This window comes from Pholis gunnellus, assembly GCF_910591455.1.
Source record: "Pholis gunnellus genome assembly, chromosome: 7".
Taxonomy (NCBI): domain Eukaryota; kingdom Metazoa; phylum Chordata; class Actinopteri; order Perciformes; family Pholidae; genus Pholis; species Pholis gunnellus.
Window position 1 is genome coordinate 1,171,160 of NC_136533.1, and position 16,902 is coordinate 1,188,061.

Consider the following 16,902-nt stretch of genomic DNA (forward strand, 5'->3'; position numbering starts at 1 on the left):
GAGAGAGAGAGGGAGAGAGAGATGGAGAGAGAGATGGAGGAGGAGTGAATGATGTGACGTGTTTGTCGTTCCTCCATCCTTCTTCTCCTCTGCTGTTGGAGAGGAGATCATCCATCACTCTATTACACACACACACACCTACACACACACACACACACACACCTACACACACACACACACACATTGATACGTTCCAGTTCCCCAGAGACCGGCCAATGAGTGATCAGCTCTACAGCTCGGGGTGAATCCGATTGGCTTAGTGAGCTGTCAGTCATGATCCCCCTGTATCCCCACGGCAACGGGGGGGGGGGGGGGGGGGGGGGGGGGGGGGGGGGGGTGAAGAGGAGGAAGAGGATGTTCATATTTAAGTGTATTATATTGTTTTATATGTTCTTTGCTTGCTGTGTGAAGCATTCTGTAACTTTGTTTCAACAAGTTCTATGAATAAAGACGATTATTGTTGTTATAATGAAGTAAATGACCTAAAGTGCAGCAGAACACACATTCATGACTGTGATCGAGTCTACAGACCAGTATCTGGTCCGTAGTCCTCTGGATGTACAGACTCTTCACCCTTATGATCCTCATATATATATACATATAAATATATGTATATATGTATATTTATATATGTATATATGAGTCAATAAGCATCAAACCCAAACTAATGTGTTTAATGTGTTTAATGTGTGGAGTGTTGTTCCCTCAGGTCCCCCAAGAACCCTCAACAGAAGATCATCAAGAGGGTCATCGGCCTGGAGGGAGACTTCATCAGGTAGGAAGCTCCTCCTCCCTCCTCCTCTTCTCTCCTCTTCCCTCCTCGCTCGTCCTCAGTCCTCTCTCCTCCCCCTTCATCTCCTCCTCCTCCTCCTCCTCCTCCTGCAGCAACAAAGCCTCACTAACAGTCTGATGAAAGGAGCAGATCTCTTGAATATCACCTTCATGTTGTAATGAACTCAAAGCTTCCTGTTGATGTGAAGCAGCAGCCTGTTAGAACAGCTGTTAGTCGTCTAATGGTTTCAGGCTTCAGAGGATCAGATTAACTCACCTGGTGGTCAAAAGAAAAGTGACGTAGAGACGCCGTATACGTCTCTGGTAGAGACCTGTCAATCACTGTGTAGCCCCGCCCCTAAAGCATCCCCTGCTTTATGGTCTGTGTGACTCTAAATGGACCATCATTTACTAAATGAACATCATGCTGTATTGAAGAAGACTTGAAACTAGAGATTGAGACCATAAACTCATGTTTACAATGTTTACTGAGGTAATAAATCAAGAGAGAAGTAGAGTCATTTTCTCATAGACTTCTATACAACCAGAGGAGTCGCCCCCTGGTGGACACTAGAGAGAATGCAGCTTTTAAAGAAACGCAAAAAATGATCTGTAAACGTGTAGACTCGGCCTAAATACGGGATATATTTTACGCTTTAACCAACACACAGAAGTATTCTACTAATGCCAAACGTGGTGCAAATTATTCGCGTGAGTAGTTTATATACAAAGTCTCTGCACAGACGCGATGAGACCGGAGTGACACTAATTCGCGATGGCACAGCGCAATTGAAGCGAATAGTGCGAATTTTGCGGCTTTCGTGTGAGTTGACATTTTTTCAACTCGGGCGAAAAAATGGCGAAAAAAATGGCGTGACGCTGCGGCGCGATAGCCTATCAGCGTTGAGATGCTCCTCCTGACGCTGTGGAATGAGGAAACAAATACAAGCTAGCATCCAAAGCCCTTTGAAAGGCTTTACTTGCACTATTACGCAATCATATTATCATTATATCAATAATATTGTTTATTGCAATTATTTCTGGGATATATTGTCCAATAGAAGTCAGCGTTGGTTCGGTCTGAAGACTCGCAGTGAAAACAGAAATCGTAGGTCTGGATTCAGATAGAAGCAATCTTACCAGTCCTCTGCTAGCGTAATGGGAGTTGCATCATGGGTAATGTAGGCGGCAGGTTTTGACAAAGAAGAAGAATTTGTGGAATAAAAAGGACTCTGGATCTCTGATTTTGATACTTTTTGTTATTGTATATATTTAGATCAGTCCTCTTTTAAATGATGGATTTAAGTCATTTATTGATCCAGTAAACTGGAACAGCCTCCAGGACTCTTCATGGCTGAGACACTTCACACAAAGTTCAATGTCGTCAGCTGTTCTTCTCTTTTCTTTTCTCGTTTTTTTGAGGTGACCTTCAGCAGTTTGTCGTGTACAAGAAGCGAGACTTTGTCCCGTTAATAACGCCGGTTTCCTCTGCACGGCTGAACAAACAGACTCTCGCTGACGACAAAAAGCAGATTTTAAAGTTGGCCGATGGTTTGTGTTTGTCAGGCGGGCGAACAAATTACAGGAAAGGATTTTTTGGTGCAGCGCACCATGAAACCAACACGTCAAAAACGTCTGAGAGCTCGGTAGAAATCTTTTTTTATTTCCTTTTTTTATTTATTTATTATTTTATTTATTAAATCGGAAACAACTGCATGCAGCCAGACCGACAAACAGACGGAATTACAACAAAGGAATCTCACAGGAAACTAATCAGAGGTGATGCCGGGGGGGTACCTCATCAACTAAACGTTCTCCAGTAATTATTGCAGGTCAAGTAGTTCATCAAGTGATCAAACTAAGAAGTGTTATTTACATTCAGTGCAACTTAATTCACGTTTAAATGCAGCATATGTTTCTAATTGATTTGACCGCCGTTTGTTCACCGTGTGAAACGTGAAGTCAACGTTGATGTTTTAGTCACGTAACTCGTGTATTTCAGTAACAACACTTCCGTAGCTTTGTTGACCCAAACCACGATCTGTTCCTTAACCTTAACCGAGCTAAACATGTTTCCTAAAGCAAACTGAGTTTCCTGTGAAGACAGAAGTTTATTTAGAAACAAACGTATTCGTGTAACGAGGAAGTTTATTTTGAAAAGACTGTATTCATGTAACGAGGAAGTTTATTTTGAAAAGACCGTATTTGTGTAACGAGCTGAAATGGACACGTGATGCTGGACTTTTGTAGGAAAACGCACGAAAAATGAGGAGTAACTTTTTCATGAGATATAAGAACCGTTGTGTGAGGACACGTTTGCTGTTTACATGACAAAAAAATGCTTCTAAAATAATATCAACATGTTCCACATGTCTTAGATTATCATCATTCTAAATACCCAATTGAGAATATTGTCATAATCTGATTAATTCAATGTAAACATAGTAACTGTGAAGTGCCAAATATTCATGAAACACCAACATGTTCTCGTCACATACTGACTGACTCTCATCACTCATCTGATTCCAGATTTGGTTTTTATAAAAGCTCCTCCAAGAAACACAGGTTTCCAGCTCTGGAAGTGTTTCTAAAAATGAATGTTTCTTTGTGATTTCCCCCGTGAGAGGTCAGTGTGAGGTCAGTGAGAGATCAGTGAGAGATCAGTGCGAGGTCAGTGTGAGGTCAGTACGAGATCAGTGAGAGATCAGTGCGAGATCAGTGAGAGATCAGTGAGAGATCAGTGAGAGATCAGTGAGAGATCAGTGCGAGATCAGTGTGAGGTCAGTACGAGATCAGTGAGAGGTCAGTGAGAGGTCAGTGAGAGATCAGTGCGAGGTCAGTGTGAGGTCAGTACGAGATCAGTGAGAGATCAGTGAGAGATCAGTGAGAGATCAGTGCGAGGTCAGTGCGAGATCAGTGCGAGGTCAGTGTGAGGTCAGTGCGAGATCAGTGAGAGGTCAGTGAGAGATCAGTGCGAGGTCAGTGAGAGATCAGTGCGAGGTCAGTGCGAGGTCAGTGTGAGGTCAGTGCGAGATCAGTGAGAGGTCAGTGCGAGGTCAGTGCGAGATCAGTGTGAGGTCAGTGTGAGGTCAGTGTGAGGTCAGTGCGAGATCTGTGAGAGGTCAGTGTGAGGTCAGTGCGAGGTCAGTGCGAGATCAGTGAGAGATCAGTGAGAGATCAGTGCGAGATCAGTGTGAGGTCAGTACGAGATCAGTGAGAGGTCAGTGAGAGATCAGTGCGAGGTCAGTGCGAGATCAGTGTGAGGTCAGTGTGAGGTCAGTGTGAGGTCAGTGCGAGATCTGTGAGAGGTCAGTGTGAGGTCAGTGCGAGGTCAGTGCGAGATCAGTGAGAGATCAGTGAGAGATCAGTGCGAGATCAGTGTGAGGTCAGTACGAGATCAGTGAGAGGTCAGTGCAAGGTCAGTGCGAGGTCAGTGCGAGATCAGTGTGAGGTCAGTGTGAGGTCAGTGTGAGGTCAGTGCGAGATCTGTGAGAGGTCAGTGTGAGGTCAGTGCGAGGTCAGTGCGAGATCAGTGAGAGATCAGTAAGAGATCAGTGCGAGATCAGTGTGAGGTCAGTACGAGATCAGTGAGAGGTCAGTGCGAGGTCAGTGCGAGATCAGTGTGAGGTCAGTGTGAGGTCAGTACGAGATCAGTGAGAGATCAGTGCGAGGTCAGTGTGAGGTCAGTGCGAGGTCAGTGCGAGATCAGTGCGAGATCAGTGTGAGGTCAGTGCAAGGTCAGTGCGAGGTCAGTGTGAGGTCAGTGTGAGGTCAGTGCGAGGTCAGTGCGAGGTCAGTGTGAGGTCAGTGCGAGATCAGTGCGAGGTCAGTGCGAGATCAGTGAGAGATCAGTGCGAGATCAGTGTGAGGTCAGTGTGAGGTCAGTGTGAGGTCAGTGTGAGTGCTCTGAAGCCGACTTCACTGGAGCATTTTTAACTCTTCAGAGCTTAATGTTGGCTTGAAAATTGGTTCCTGAATTACATTTGAACAGACATTAAGAGCATCAGGGAGCAGATAGGTATTTATATTCTGTGTGTGTGTGTGTGTGTGTGTGAGCCTGTTCTCTGGAGGAAATGAGCTCCACAGTTCAGATAATGAGACTCAGCAGGAGAACATGAGCGAGCCTCAAAACTCACCATCTGATTGTTGGACAGGTGGGTTTCATTTATTTTTTTATTAATACAAAGAGTCTGTCTCTCTGTCCAATCAGCAGTCTCTTTCATTTCTACCTTTTAATCAGAACACCAAACTTTTGGCACAAACTCTGAAATTAGACTCTAAACTACGCTTCAGGCGTCTCAGGATAAAATCCTGAGGTCGTGTAGCAGAACATGAAGCATCAGAACTGAACCAGGAAACACATGAGACCTCGTGGAGGACGTGACGAGTCTTCAGACCCTCAGAGTCGTGTTCAGTTTCATGAAAACACGCCGTCATCGTGCGATTCATCCCGACAGCGTCTGGTGTCCACAGGTCACCGGCTGTGGGGGGGTCATCATTAACGGGCCTGTGATGGGCTGGAGGAGGAGGCGGAGCCTACGACGCCGGCCGCCATGAATCATAGCTCCGCTTTTCATTTCAGAGAGAGAGAGAGACAGAAAGAGAGGGAGAGACAGAGAGAGAGGGAGAGAGACAAGAGAGAGAGAAAGACAGAGAGGGAGAGACAGAGAGGGAGGGAGAGAGACAAGAGAGAGAGAAAGACAGAGAGAGAGAGAGGGAGAGAGGATTGTGTTACAGATTCATCTCCAAAACGTAAATCTCCCGACATCGTGTCACCGAGCAGCAGAATGTTCAATGAACTAATGGAAACTCGTAAATAAAGTTTATTTGTCTGTTGAGCCGTTTACACGAGTCTCCTTCCAGCAGGAAGTCACTCCGACGCCAACAGAGTGACGGACACAAGAACACAGAACCTGAAGGAACATCAAGTTCTCAGCTTCACTCACAGAACCGTGCTGAAGGTCCTCCAGAGCGTTTAATGAACTTCATCTGTGAACACATGAGAGAAGCTGGCTGCTTCATCTTCTGCAGGTTTTCATCAAAATCCTGACAGAAAAACTGGAACCCAAGTTGAATTTGGTGAAGTTCTCACAGCCGAAGTCAACACGTTGTCTTTCAGTGATACAACACAACGTCATCGGCGAATGGTCGCACATTATCAACGAAGCCTGTGTTTGGCTTGTTGTGGTCGCGGCTGAAACATCTGCATCAGTCGGAGTGATGCAGATGTTCTTTGTCCAACGTATCCGGATGAGTTTTTATTGAACGTTTACTCTTATCCTGATCGCCACAGAATGGACATTCAGCAGGAAACAAAAACCAAAAGAGAAAGAAGTCGTAAGTCATTTTAGCCCTTAATCCTACAAAAGCAATGTTCCCGTATAACTTCAGTGCGTTCTCACATCATGTTTCATGAGACGGTCGCAGCTTTAAACTCGTGGTTAACGTTGTTAAAACAAGACTAAACTACACGAGGCTGTTTTCATCCAGCGTTCATAGCTAAACCTACAAAACAGTAATAAACCGTAATATTCCTCAAAATGATTTTGTGTGTTATCCATATTCTTTATATTGTTGATTGGTCTGTTTTAGTGATGCCTTCAAATGCCTCGTTTTGTCTTCAAAACAGTCCAAAAGTATTCAGTCGGCCGGCATTCGTTCACATGTTTTTCATACTGAACTGAACCCTCGACCCCGTTAGTGTTGGTACTTTACATCAACTCTGGACTTCATGCGTGATGAAATCCACTCGCCAGTAAATCTCTCAATATATAAATATATATAATATATATATTCACGCCACATATTTTCATCCCGTTAAGCCGAGCGATGTCTGTCGTGAACATCAGCTGATGTCAGAGAGGATCGTTCAGACACGTCGGGAGGAAAATCTAGAAGAAAAACTCAAAACTCTGCATGAAAACGGACAAATTCAGAGATAATAAACAGTGACGGGATGACAGCTTCAATCCAAGAGATATGATGATCAGCATCAGCCTTCAGGAGCACATGTCAGTCACACACACACACACACACACACACACACACACTCAGGTCAGAGCAGGTCTGAGCCTCTTAATCCAGTGTGTGGAGCCGTCAGCAGCTGTCCACCTCTGCCTCATTAAACACCTTTCTACCTCTGAAACATTCATCAGCTGCTGTTAACACTGATGAAAGAAGATGTGTGTGTGCGTGTGTGTGTGTCCAGATTCAGTAGAAACACACTTCTTGATGAGGCAACGTGTAGCATCTGGAAGCTCTTTGAAGCGTCCGTGGAGGACGAGAAGTGAAGCTAAAGCTTCATGTGTTAAAGCTGCATTCTCTCTAGTGTCCACCAGGGGGCGACTCCTCTGGTTGTATAGAAGTCTATGAGAAAATGACTCTACTTCTCTCTTGATTTATTACCTCAGTAAACATTGTAAACATGAGTTTATGGTCTCAATCTCTAGTTTCAAGTCTTCTTCAATACAGCATGATGTTCATTTAGTAAATGATGGTCCATTTAGAGTCACACAGACCATAAAGCAGGGGATGCTTTAGGGGCGGGGCTACACAGTGATTGACAGGTCTCTACGTCACTCCTCCTCAGTCCAGATATGGTCACTTCCTGTTCACTGGTTGCAAAAAACAACAACATGGCAACCGCTGTAATCCAAGATGGCGACGACCATGTTTTTAAGACATCGGAAAAGTTTCAAACACGTGTTCATAAAAACATAATAAGACAGAAGATGCTGAATCCACACGGTGTTCAATCCTCGTGTTTTAAAAGTAAAAAGTGTTGGAAGGTAACTAAGTATATTCACTCAAGTACTGTGATTAAGTACAAATTGGAGGTACTTGTACTTTACTTGAATATTTTCATTGGTTTTGGTAAAGCCTACACTTGACACTCGGGAGGAGTTCCAGTTAGACGCCACTAAATCCTGCACGCTAAACCTTAAAGTTTACTTCACTCACATCCAATAAGCATCGGGTTTCATGTGTTCATTCAACATAACTTGGTTATTCAGAGTCCGTGACAGATTTTGGCAGTTTCCTGCCGAAAATGTAAACACTTCCCCCAAAATATTGTTCTGGACTTCCCGCGTCAAAACTATGTTGAAGACACAAACATTACAATCTGATGAATATCGAGATTCATGGTTCACATTTCACCCACTTTCTATTTGAGGTCAAACGGGTCAGAGATGGAAGATGATGGATTATCTGCCTTCTGCTCATTTAAATGAATGTGAATGTTTCTTCTTTCCTTAGACTGCAGCTCTGAAGCATCTCTGAGGTTAGTTCAGGTTTAAACGCTGTGAAGCAGCGCTGAGATCAAAAACAAGAAGAATCCAGTGAAGACGGAGAAAGTGGTCGATCCATAATTATAATAAATCAGACGAGTTAACGGAGAAACCGAATGTTTCTGAGATGAATTTAACCACAGGTTGATTTATTGAACTGAACCCGGGAGGATTCTCCGTCACGGACTGAAGACGGGGCTGAACACGGCGAAGTCAACCGTCCGGTTCTGTGAAGATTTCACAGCCGTTCCTTCTGAAACGTAGCAGAGAATCGGTGTCGTATAGTCCCGTAACCTTTCTCCTCATTCGTTTATTTTCTATTATTCCTGCGTAAAGGTCCCGGCTGGTTTTTTTATTTTTGTGAGTCAGTAAATTCAGCTGCTGTGGCTGAATCAATATTTATGTGTCCAAGGTCTTCTTCGGTCAGACCGACAATCACACACACACACACTCACACACACACACACACACACACACACACACACACACACATTAAGGAATCGCAGACGAAATTTCCATTTAAAAAGTCAGCGCGGCCATAACTCACAATGTTCTGCTGCTTAAATGATAAATCAGAGCTGGAACGGGCCCATAACGGTGCAGAGCGATGATGAAGGGCGTTGGACCTTCTCCTCATAAACATGACGACCTGATTGAAGCAGCTACCCCCCCCCCCCCCACACACACACACACACACACACCTCCTCCTCCACCCTTATTAGTCTGAACGTGTCCTCGGATCGGATCTCTGTTTGAGCGATAAGGCGGCGGTGCGATGTGACGCCGGGGGGCCGATGATTAACGATAATGAAATGAAAGACGTAATTGTCCCGGAGATTTGATCCGAGGACCTCAGACGCAATTCTGCTTCCCTGAATCTTACATTTATTTCCTTTTATCAAAGGTAGTGAAGCACTTCAGTTCACCGATTTATTTTTTTCAAACTCTTTTATGTTTTTCATTTAAAAAAGATGCATTCCCTACCCACAATGCATCGCCTGCTTGTTTAACGTTGTGAACATTAAGCGTATGCTAATGTTAGCGCTGAGCTCTAAATTGCATTTTTAATTATTATTTTTTTCTCCATCAGGAGATAATGAGATCTGACGTGTGTGTGTGTGTGTGTGTGTGTGTGTGTGTGTGTGTGTGTGTGTGTGTGTGTGTGTGTCTGTCCACGGCTACTCTTGCGTACTGCTGCACCAGACTGCATAATACATTTTGGATTGTGCTCGTTTGTAGAGGCCACAAGTGATCACACAGCATGCTAACGCATGCTAACGTACGTGCTAACGTAGCTACTGCATACTCAATGAGGATGTGCTTGATTTTGCCTACAACATAAATATTTAAATGTGATTTTACCAGCAGACTCAGGAGGTCTTTCGGGATTTTACCGTAACTGCAGGTTGGATAAGTCACAGTTTCAAACCCTGCTTTATGGTCTGTGTGACTCTAAATGGACCATCATTTACTAAATGAACATCATGCTGTATTGAAGAAGACTTGAAACTAGAGATTGAGACCATAAACTCATGTTTACAATGTTTACTGAGGTAATAAATCAAGAGAGAAGTAGAGTCATTTTCTCATAGACTTCTATACAACCAGAGGAGTCGCCCCCTGGTGGACACTAGAGAGAATGCAGCTTTAAGGACCTTCTGCTGTAGCTTCAAGTTTGCAGATTTCTAGTTGATTTTGTGAAACTCTGCTGTTTTAACATCTTTAGATTTAAAAATTATATATTTATATATATATTTGTTTGCTTTCTCGTCTCTTCAGAACTCTGGGCTACAAGAACCGGTACGTTCGAGTTCCTGACGGTCACTTCTGGATCGAGGGGGATCATCACGGACACAGTCTGGACAGCAACAGCTTCGGACCGGTGAGAACTGAAGCTGCTGTTGCACCACCAAGCAGACACACGACGTAAACCCCCATCGTTTAACGAATACAACGGACCGTTTATCCCCCCAAAAATTACGTAACTAAAGACATCTCGTTGTCCAAAATATGAAATATTTAACTTTAAAGTTTTTGTATAATTTTGTCCTACTATAACTACCGTCACTACCGTTTGTAGTCCGACCCTCTCGGGTTGTCGTGCTGCTCGCTGTGGACGGAGAGAAGATCTCCAGCTGCACGGTTTCCTCCTGAGACGTTTCTCTGAAACCGTTCATACAATAACTTACAAACAGTAATAATACATTTTATCGATTTTCATCATAAAAAGTCTGAGTTTACCAGGTAAAAAAGTGTTTATAGATGTTTTTGGGGGTTTATTTACTGAAAGGGAAACACACGAGAAGAACCAGAACACAATAATCACAGTTAGTGAAAACAAAACGAGAAAAGATTATTCTTTATTATCCCCACAGCGGGGAAATTTACAGCAGCAAAGTGGACGAAATAAAATAAAAAAGTGTAATAAATAAGTAATCAAACAGTAAATGTGTAATGAATAAGTAAACAGTAAAATAAGATACGATCGGACTGAATGGTCGGGTTCACATTGTTGCTTATTCAGCTTATTAACGTAGCAGATAATAAAACATAAACTACTTAACTTTACTAACAGCTGATCTAAACGGTGCACGACGCCTTCAGGTTACAAATATCTCAAACATGTGGAGGCCCGGACTAAAGATCTAAAGATGTGAACATTTAAATGTTGTAACATTTACGTTAACGTTTTCACACAAGTTGCTCTGGAACAGGACGAATCCCGTCAACGAGACACCAGACCTGTTTCACTATTTCATTAAAAACCAAAGAGAGGAACCAGGTCACCTTTACACTTTCATATATCATTTGTGCTGTAAATCATAGGAAACTTTTACCAGCTGGTGTAAATGTTTGTTTTAAAGTGCGGTTGAATCACCATCACACGCTCTTCACAGCATCACATCGAGTTCTTCGTACTCTGAATGGCGGCGGAATCTCAACGTAATGTTTCTTTTTTTATTGGGAGGAAAACGTCACGTCGCACTACGGACTCACATCTGACAGTTTAATGTCACCATCAAACATTGACCCCAGGACGAACGCGACTAAAGAAACGTTAAATCAAAGGGGAGAATTCAGGATGGATCCCATCCAGCGAGGAGGAGGTCTCATTTGAATAATGCCTGCAGTGTTTGCTGCCACACAAGACTCTCATCAGCTCTCACAGATGATGCACTATAGCTCGATCAGAAAGAGCCCAAAACAAACACCCTCCATCACTACATACAGTATGTAGAGGAACTCTGGGGAGTTTGTCTTTTCTCAAAGTTTGTATTGTTGAGAGGTTAAAACAAAAACTCCTAAACTTTTAAAAATCATGTGAAATGGAGGAAAACTCTGAATGCAATAAACAGATAAGATCGCATGTTGGTCGATCTCACGCTGTGTGAGGTTTATGGCCTATTAAAGAGGGGGTTGTAGATCAATACCAGTGATTCTGAGGTTTCTACCTCTCAGAGCTCAATACTCATCCTGATGTGCACATTAACACAGGAAGGAACCAGTGAACCAGTGCTCAAGAGAAAAACTAGGAACTGAAGGATGAACCAAAGAACCAGTGAAGCTAAAGAGAAACCAAAGAACCAAAGAACCTAAAGAGAAACCACTAAACCAAAGAACCGAAGAACAACATCAGGAACCAAAGGAAGAGCTGAGAGATGTGAAGATGAGGAAACTAAAGAATTGAAGGAGCTAAAGACCAAATAAAAAGGAAGAATGGACCAAGGAACCATAGAAGGAGCCAAAGAATGGAAGGAAGAGCTGAGGAGGAAAACATGAAACCAAAGAAAGATCCAGAGAGCTAAAGAGCAAAAGGATGAAGCATTGAGGGATCTAAGGAACAAGACGAGTAACCACTGCAGAAGGAACCAACCCTTGAGTGTGAACCCTTCTGCTTCAGTATTAGATGTTCAGAGAAACTGCTGAGTTTAAATATAAATACTTTGGTAAAATAACAGTTTTACATAACAAACATACTTCTTTTAACCCAAACGACGATCTTTTCCTGAGCCTAACAAAGTACTGTAGTGGCATAAATGTAACGTAACATGTTGGAAGATTAACGTAATAAAGAGAGTGATTGTATTTAAGGAGCAGAAACTGCATGTTTAACCACATACAGAAACTTTATTCAAGAAGGAATCAAAGAAAAGATCAAATGACAAGCAAATAGGGAACGAGTTGGGAACCAAATGAGCTGCAAGGAACCAAACAAAGACGGAAATAAGAAATTATATTTGATGAATCATAAGAGAAATAATCAAAGACAGAAACCACGAATAAACCAAGGAGCCAAAGAAGGAAGCAGGGAACAGGAAAGGGAACCAGTGAAAAGTGAACTGTAGAACCAGTACACATAAGGAACCAATAACCAACTTGTATCATGTTTCTCAGATTAAGATATTTTAAAGAATGAGATGAATCAGAACGTCCGTTAGCAGTTTATATGAAACGTTCATAATAAAATTCTTTAATATCTGGCTGACCTGCTCCTCACCTCCCAGCAGATGAATATTAATCGTCTTCTTCATTACTTCACGTTATTAAACTGCATCTTGACCTGCAGCTGTCGACAGTTTGTGAGGTTTGCTGAGAACTCGTCTCCACCCTCAGCCGTCGGGACGCCCCGGGAGGTCGAATCAAACGCCTCCTCGTCCGTCTGCGGCCGGTCTGAAGATGTTTTCTTAGAGACGCCGACTTTATTTTGAGATAACAGGAGTCGTCTTACAGATTACAGTTATTAGTTATTACAGATATTACAGTTATTAATTATTACAGTTATTACAGTTATTAGTTATTACAGTTATCTATTTTTTTACCCAGGTGTCTGTGGGGCTGCTTCACGGTCGAGCTTCTCACATCATCTGGCCTCCGAACCGTTGGCAGCGAATCAAAGCGTCTCTACCGGCAAACCGAGGACCGCTGGACACGGAGGAAGAGGAGGGATGAAGAGGAAGAGGAGGAAGAGGAGGGATGAAGAGGAAGAGGAGGGATGAAGAGGAAGAGGAGGAAGAGGAGGGATGAAGAGGAAGAGGAGGGATGAAACCATCTTTCTTTCTTTCTATAACTGTTCACGTCGTCTCAGCTGAACTGAGATCGTTGGAGAACTTTGAAACCAAACGTTATTTTCTCTATAACGTCATCTTCAGGAGGAAACGATGAGTCATGAGATTGTTGAACTATTGTGATGTAAACTGTGACTGTATATGGATTTATTGTTCTATTGTTTTATTTTGCCACATTATAGTTGTTAACTTCACAAACCGGAGACTGGAGACGTCTTCACGCTCCAGCTGCACCTTTAGATCCTGAAAACGTTTCTATAAAACCGTGTTCGTCTTTATGGATTTATGTTCGTCTTTATGGATTTATGTTCCTCTTTATGGATTTATGTTCGTCTTTATGGATTTATGTTCGTCTTTATGGCTTTATGTTCCTTTCATTGCTACTGTCGGTACACAACCCTCATGTTCGGGACCTCTCGGTGCTCTTCATGATTTAATTATTCGTCAGTGCGACGAGCCAAAAACAAATGTCATTATCTAAAAATAAAAATCTCTCTTCACTGAGCTTCAGTTTGTGTTGCTGTCACCTGTGAGGGGGGGGGGGATCAGCTCATGAATATTCACGTCTTCATTAAAGGCTCTGAGGAGAAACAGAGTTCAACAGCTGATCAGAGTCTAAATTACAGAGAAACCACTAAAGATGAAAACCAGCTGACTCCAGATCAAGTGTTTTTATTTAAAGAGACGCTTTTAAGATAAAACGGAGCTGATGCACAGCTGAGTCACAGACACACACAACACACTCAACACACTCAACACAACACATTCAACACATTCAACACACACTCAACTCAACACACACAACACACTCAACACACCACACTCAACTCAACACATTCAACTCAACACAACACACTCAACACACACAACACACTCAACACATCACACTCAACTCAACACACTCAACACAAAACACTCAACACAACACAACACATTCAACACACTCAACACAACACACTCAACACAACACACTCAACTCAACACATTCAACACACTCAACACAACACTCAACACACTCAACACATTCAACACATACTCAACTCAACACACACAACACACTCAACACATTCAACACACACTCAACTCAACACACACAACACATTCAACACACTCAACACAACACACTCAACACCACACACTCAACACATTCAACACACACAACACACTCAACACAACACATTCAACACACACAACACACTCAACACCACACACTCAACACATTCAACACACACAACACACTCAACACAACACATTCAACACACACAACACACTCAACACCACACACTCAACACATTCAACACACACAACACACTCAACACAACACATTCAACACACACAACACACTCAACACATTCAACACACACAACACACTCAACACAACACATTCAACACACTCAACACCACACACTCAACACAACACATTCAACACACTCAACACATTCAACACAACACACTCAACACAGCACACTCACCGTTTGTGTGTGCGTGTTAGTATCTGTGTGTGTGTGTGTGTGTCGCTGAGCTCCGTTACCGTGCCAACTGTAGCGCTGCAGCTGCTAGGATACCGGCGTTGCCGTGGTGAGGTGTAGACTTGCTTCCTCCGTCAGTGAAGCTGCTGACGACATTTGTTGTTTTTGAATCTGAGCGTCTTCATTGGTCCTTCATGCAGGAGAAAGAGCTCATCACATGACATGTAACAGGAGCTACGATATTTAAGGACATTCATTCCTCATCACGTCTCATCAGTTTAATTTAGATTTGTTCTAGTTCTGAATAAAACATAACTTCTTCCAGTCATGCAGGAGTTCAGCTCTCTGTATTTATTTAGACGAGTCGACGCGTGAACAAGCAGGTCAAAGCAGCAGCACTGAATATTCATATTGTTCACAAGAGAGGTGAAGATGTTTTATATTTATTTATAAAATCTGTACGTTAAATATGTTTAAATTGGGGCACGAATTAAACAAATGATGTTTTTCTATCTAAACTCTATTTCTGCCGTTAGAACAGAATCCTGATGAAGGTCCAACTCATTCATGGGTTCATAACTCCTTTAATGATAAAGTGGATATTTGGTTTTATTCATAATTCTGTCCCGACGGAGACTTGTTGTCTCGCTGCATCTGCTCTGTGTGTTAAATCTTCACACAGGAGATTATTTATTTATTTATTTCTGTCAGAGCGATGAATCCTCAGGTAATGAGATCATAAATTCAAACCACATGTCAATAAGACGTTCACGCTCAAGGACAAGCCGGCTCGTTCTGATTCTCGTATTGCTGATGCGGCCGTTCTTCATCATCTCTCTTCATCAACGTTAACCCGACAGCCTTTTGTCTGAAGACGCCTTCTAAAGCAACATATGATCGCTGCTCGTGTGTCAGAATGAATCAAACCAATCGTCCACTGGGGGAGATTTATCCCCACATCAATGTCACGTGGTTCATGCATTTTACAGCAGTTCGCCCCCATTTACTGCCCCGCACCATTCTGGATCCCTAATGAAATCTCAGAGCTGTCTCTAAACACTCCACGGCTCGTTTGACTGTTTGATTGCTCCTCTCGCAAACGCAATCTTGACCGGTTTGAAAACGCAATTATGCTAATCGGAGCTGCGTGCGGGGTCAGTCCTGTGAACGGCTGAGCCCCGGAGCCCCGCTGGATGAATGGGTTTCATGCAGCAGCCTGTAATAGATATTAAACAGAGCTTGGCCGATGCGTGTAGGGGAGCGATGTGAATTAACCTCCGCTGGTCCGAGGTCGCCTCAGGCCACCTCCGGGAGGAAGCGGCAGCAAACTCGATGCTTCATCCGACTACGAGTCAAACCTGCTGATGTCAGAAGCACTTTGTCTTAATGAATGCGTCCGGAGGGCAGCGGCTCGATTCCAAAGACAGACACGATTATTGACTTGTTATAAAGTCTGTGAGAACTGGTTGATGCAGCTGTAGAGCGGGTCACACCAATCATCGGGTTGAGTTCCAGTAACATAGACGTCCGCGTGTCAAAGTGTCCTCTTACTGCTGCTTTGACAGAAGTTGACATCAACGAATTGCAAACACACGTATTTTGCAACCCGATCTCATGGGAAGACCTATAAATAGCTCAACATTTCCCGAACTTCTCCTTTGTGTGGAAGGACATTTTAGCCTCTCACACGTCATTTATAAGCAACTCTCCACCTTTAATGCCACACGGTGATGTTACGTTTAGAGAACGAAACAACGGGAAACCGCGGCGGTTTATGTTTAGGAAAAAGCTCATGATGGGCCGAAAATAACTGTGAACGAAGTCAAATACATAAACAACGTTACATAAGTACAGAAAACAACACGACGTCCGAAAGAAACCCAACAACACTTTGGGACACGAACACCGTTCTCCTGGTTGTGGGTCCCGTGTTTGTTTGACCCACCAGAGGTTGTTTGAGAGCAAATCACAGTAACGTGGACGCATTGCAGACATACGAGGTATCTGTCTTTGGGAAATTCGTTTAACTCTGGTTGTGCACAGTAAGTCCAGGAAGAGGGTCCCCGTTATTCACCGTATTAATTGTCATTTTGTAATCTGCGTCGCCAGCTTTGTCATCCTTCACTTGCTAAGCTTAAAAAAAAGCAGTTCATGTCCTCGTGTGCGGTCCCTGCAGTCACTGACGGCTGTGTTGTTGTGAAACCAGTGTAGCTGCTGAAAGTTCCTAAATATCGTTCATTGTCTACAATGCTGATGCTGCTAACGTTAAACCGGCAGATGCGTTCCAACCGGAGAATAATTGGCGTT

General features: G+C 43.2%; 1 protein-coding gene across 1 annotated transcript in view; it reads left to right on the plus strand.

The window, feature by feature from the left end:
- The window catches only part of immp2l (inner mitochondrial membrane peptidase subunit 2), a 93,615-nt gene extending 80,021 nt beyond the window's left edge, over window positions 1-13,594 (plus strand). The window contains exons 4-6 of the mRNA XM_079162843.1: window positions 710-775; window positions 9,840-9,942; window positions 12,885-13,594. Of these exons, the coding sequence (XP_079018969.1) occupies window positions 710-775; window positions 9,840-9,942; window positions 12,885-13,010 (295 nt within the window). The 3' untranslated portion in view covers window positions 13,011-13,594. The remainder of the gene's footprint in view (window positions 1-709; window positions 776-9,839; window positions 9,943-12,884) is intronic.
- Window positions 13,595-16,902: the final 3,308 nt, after the last annotated feature.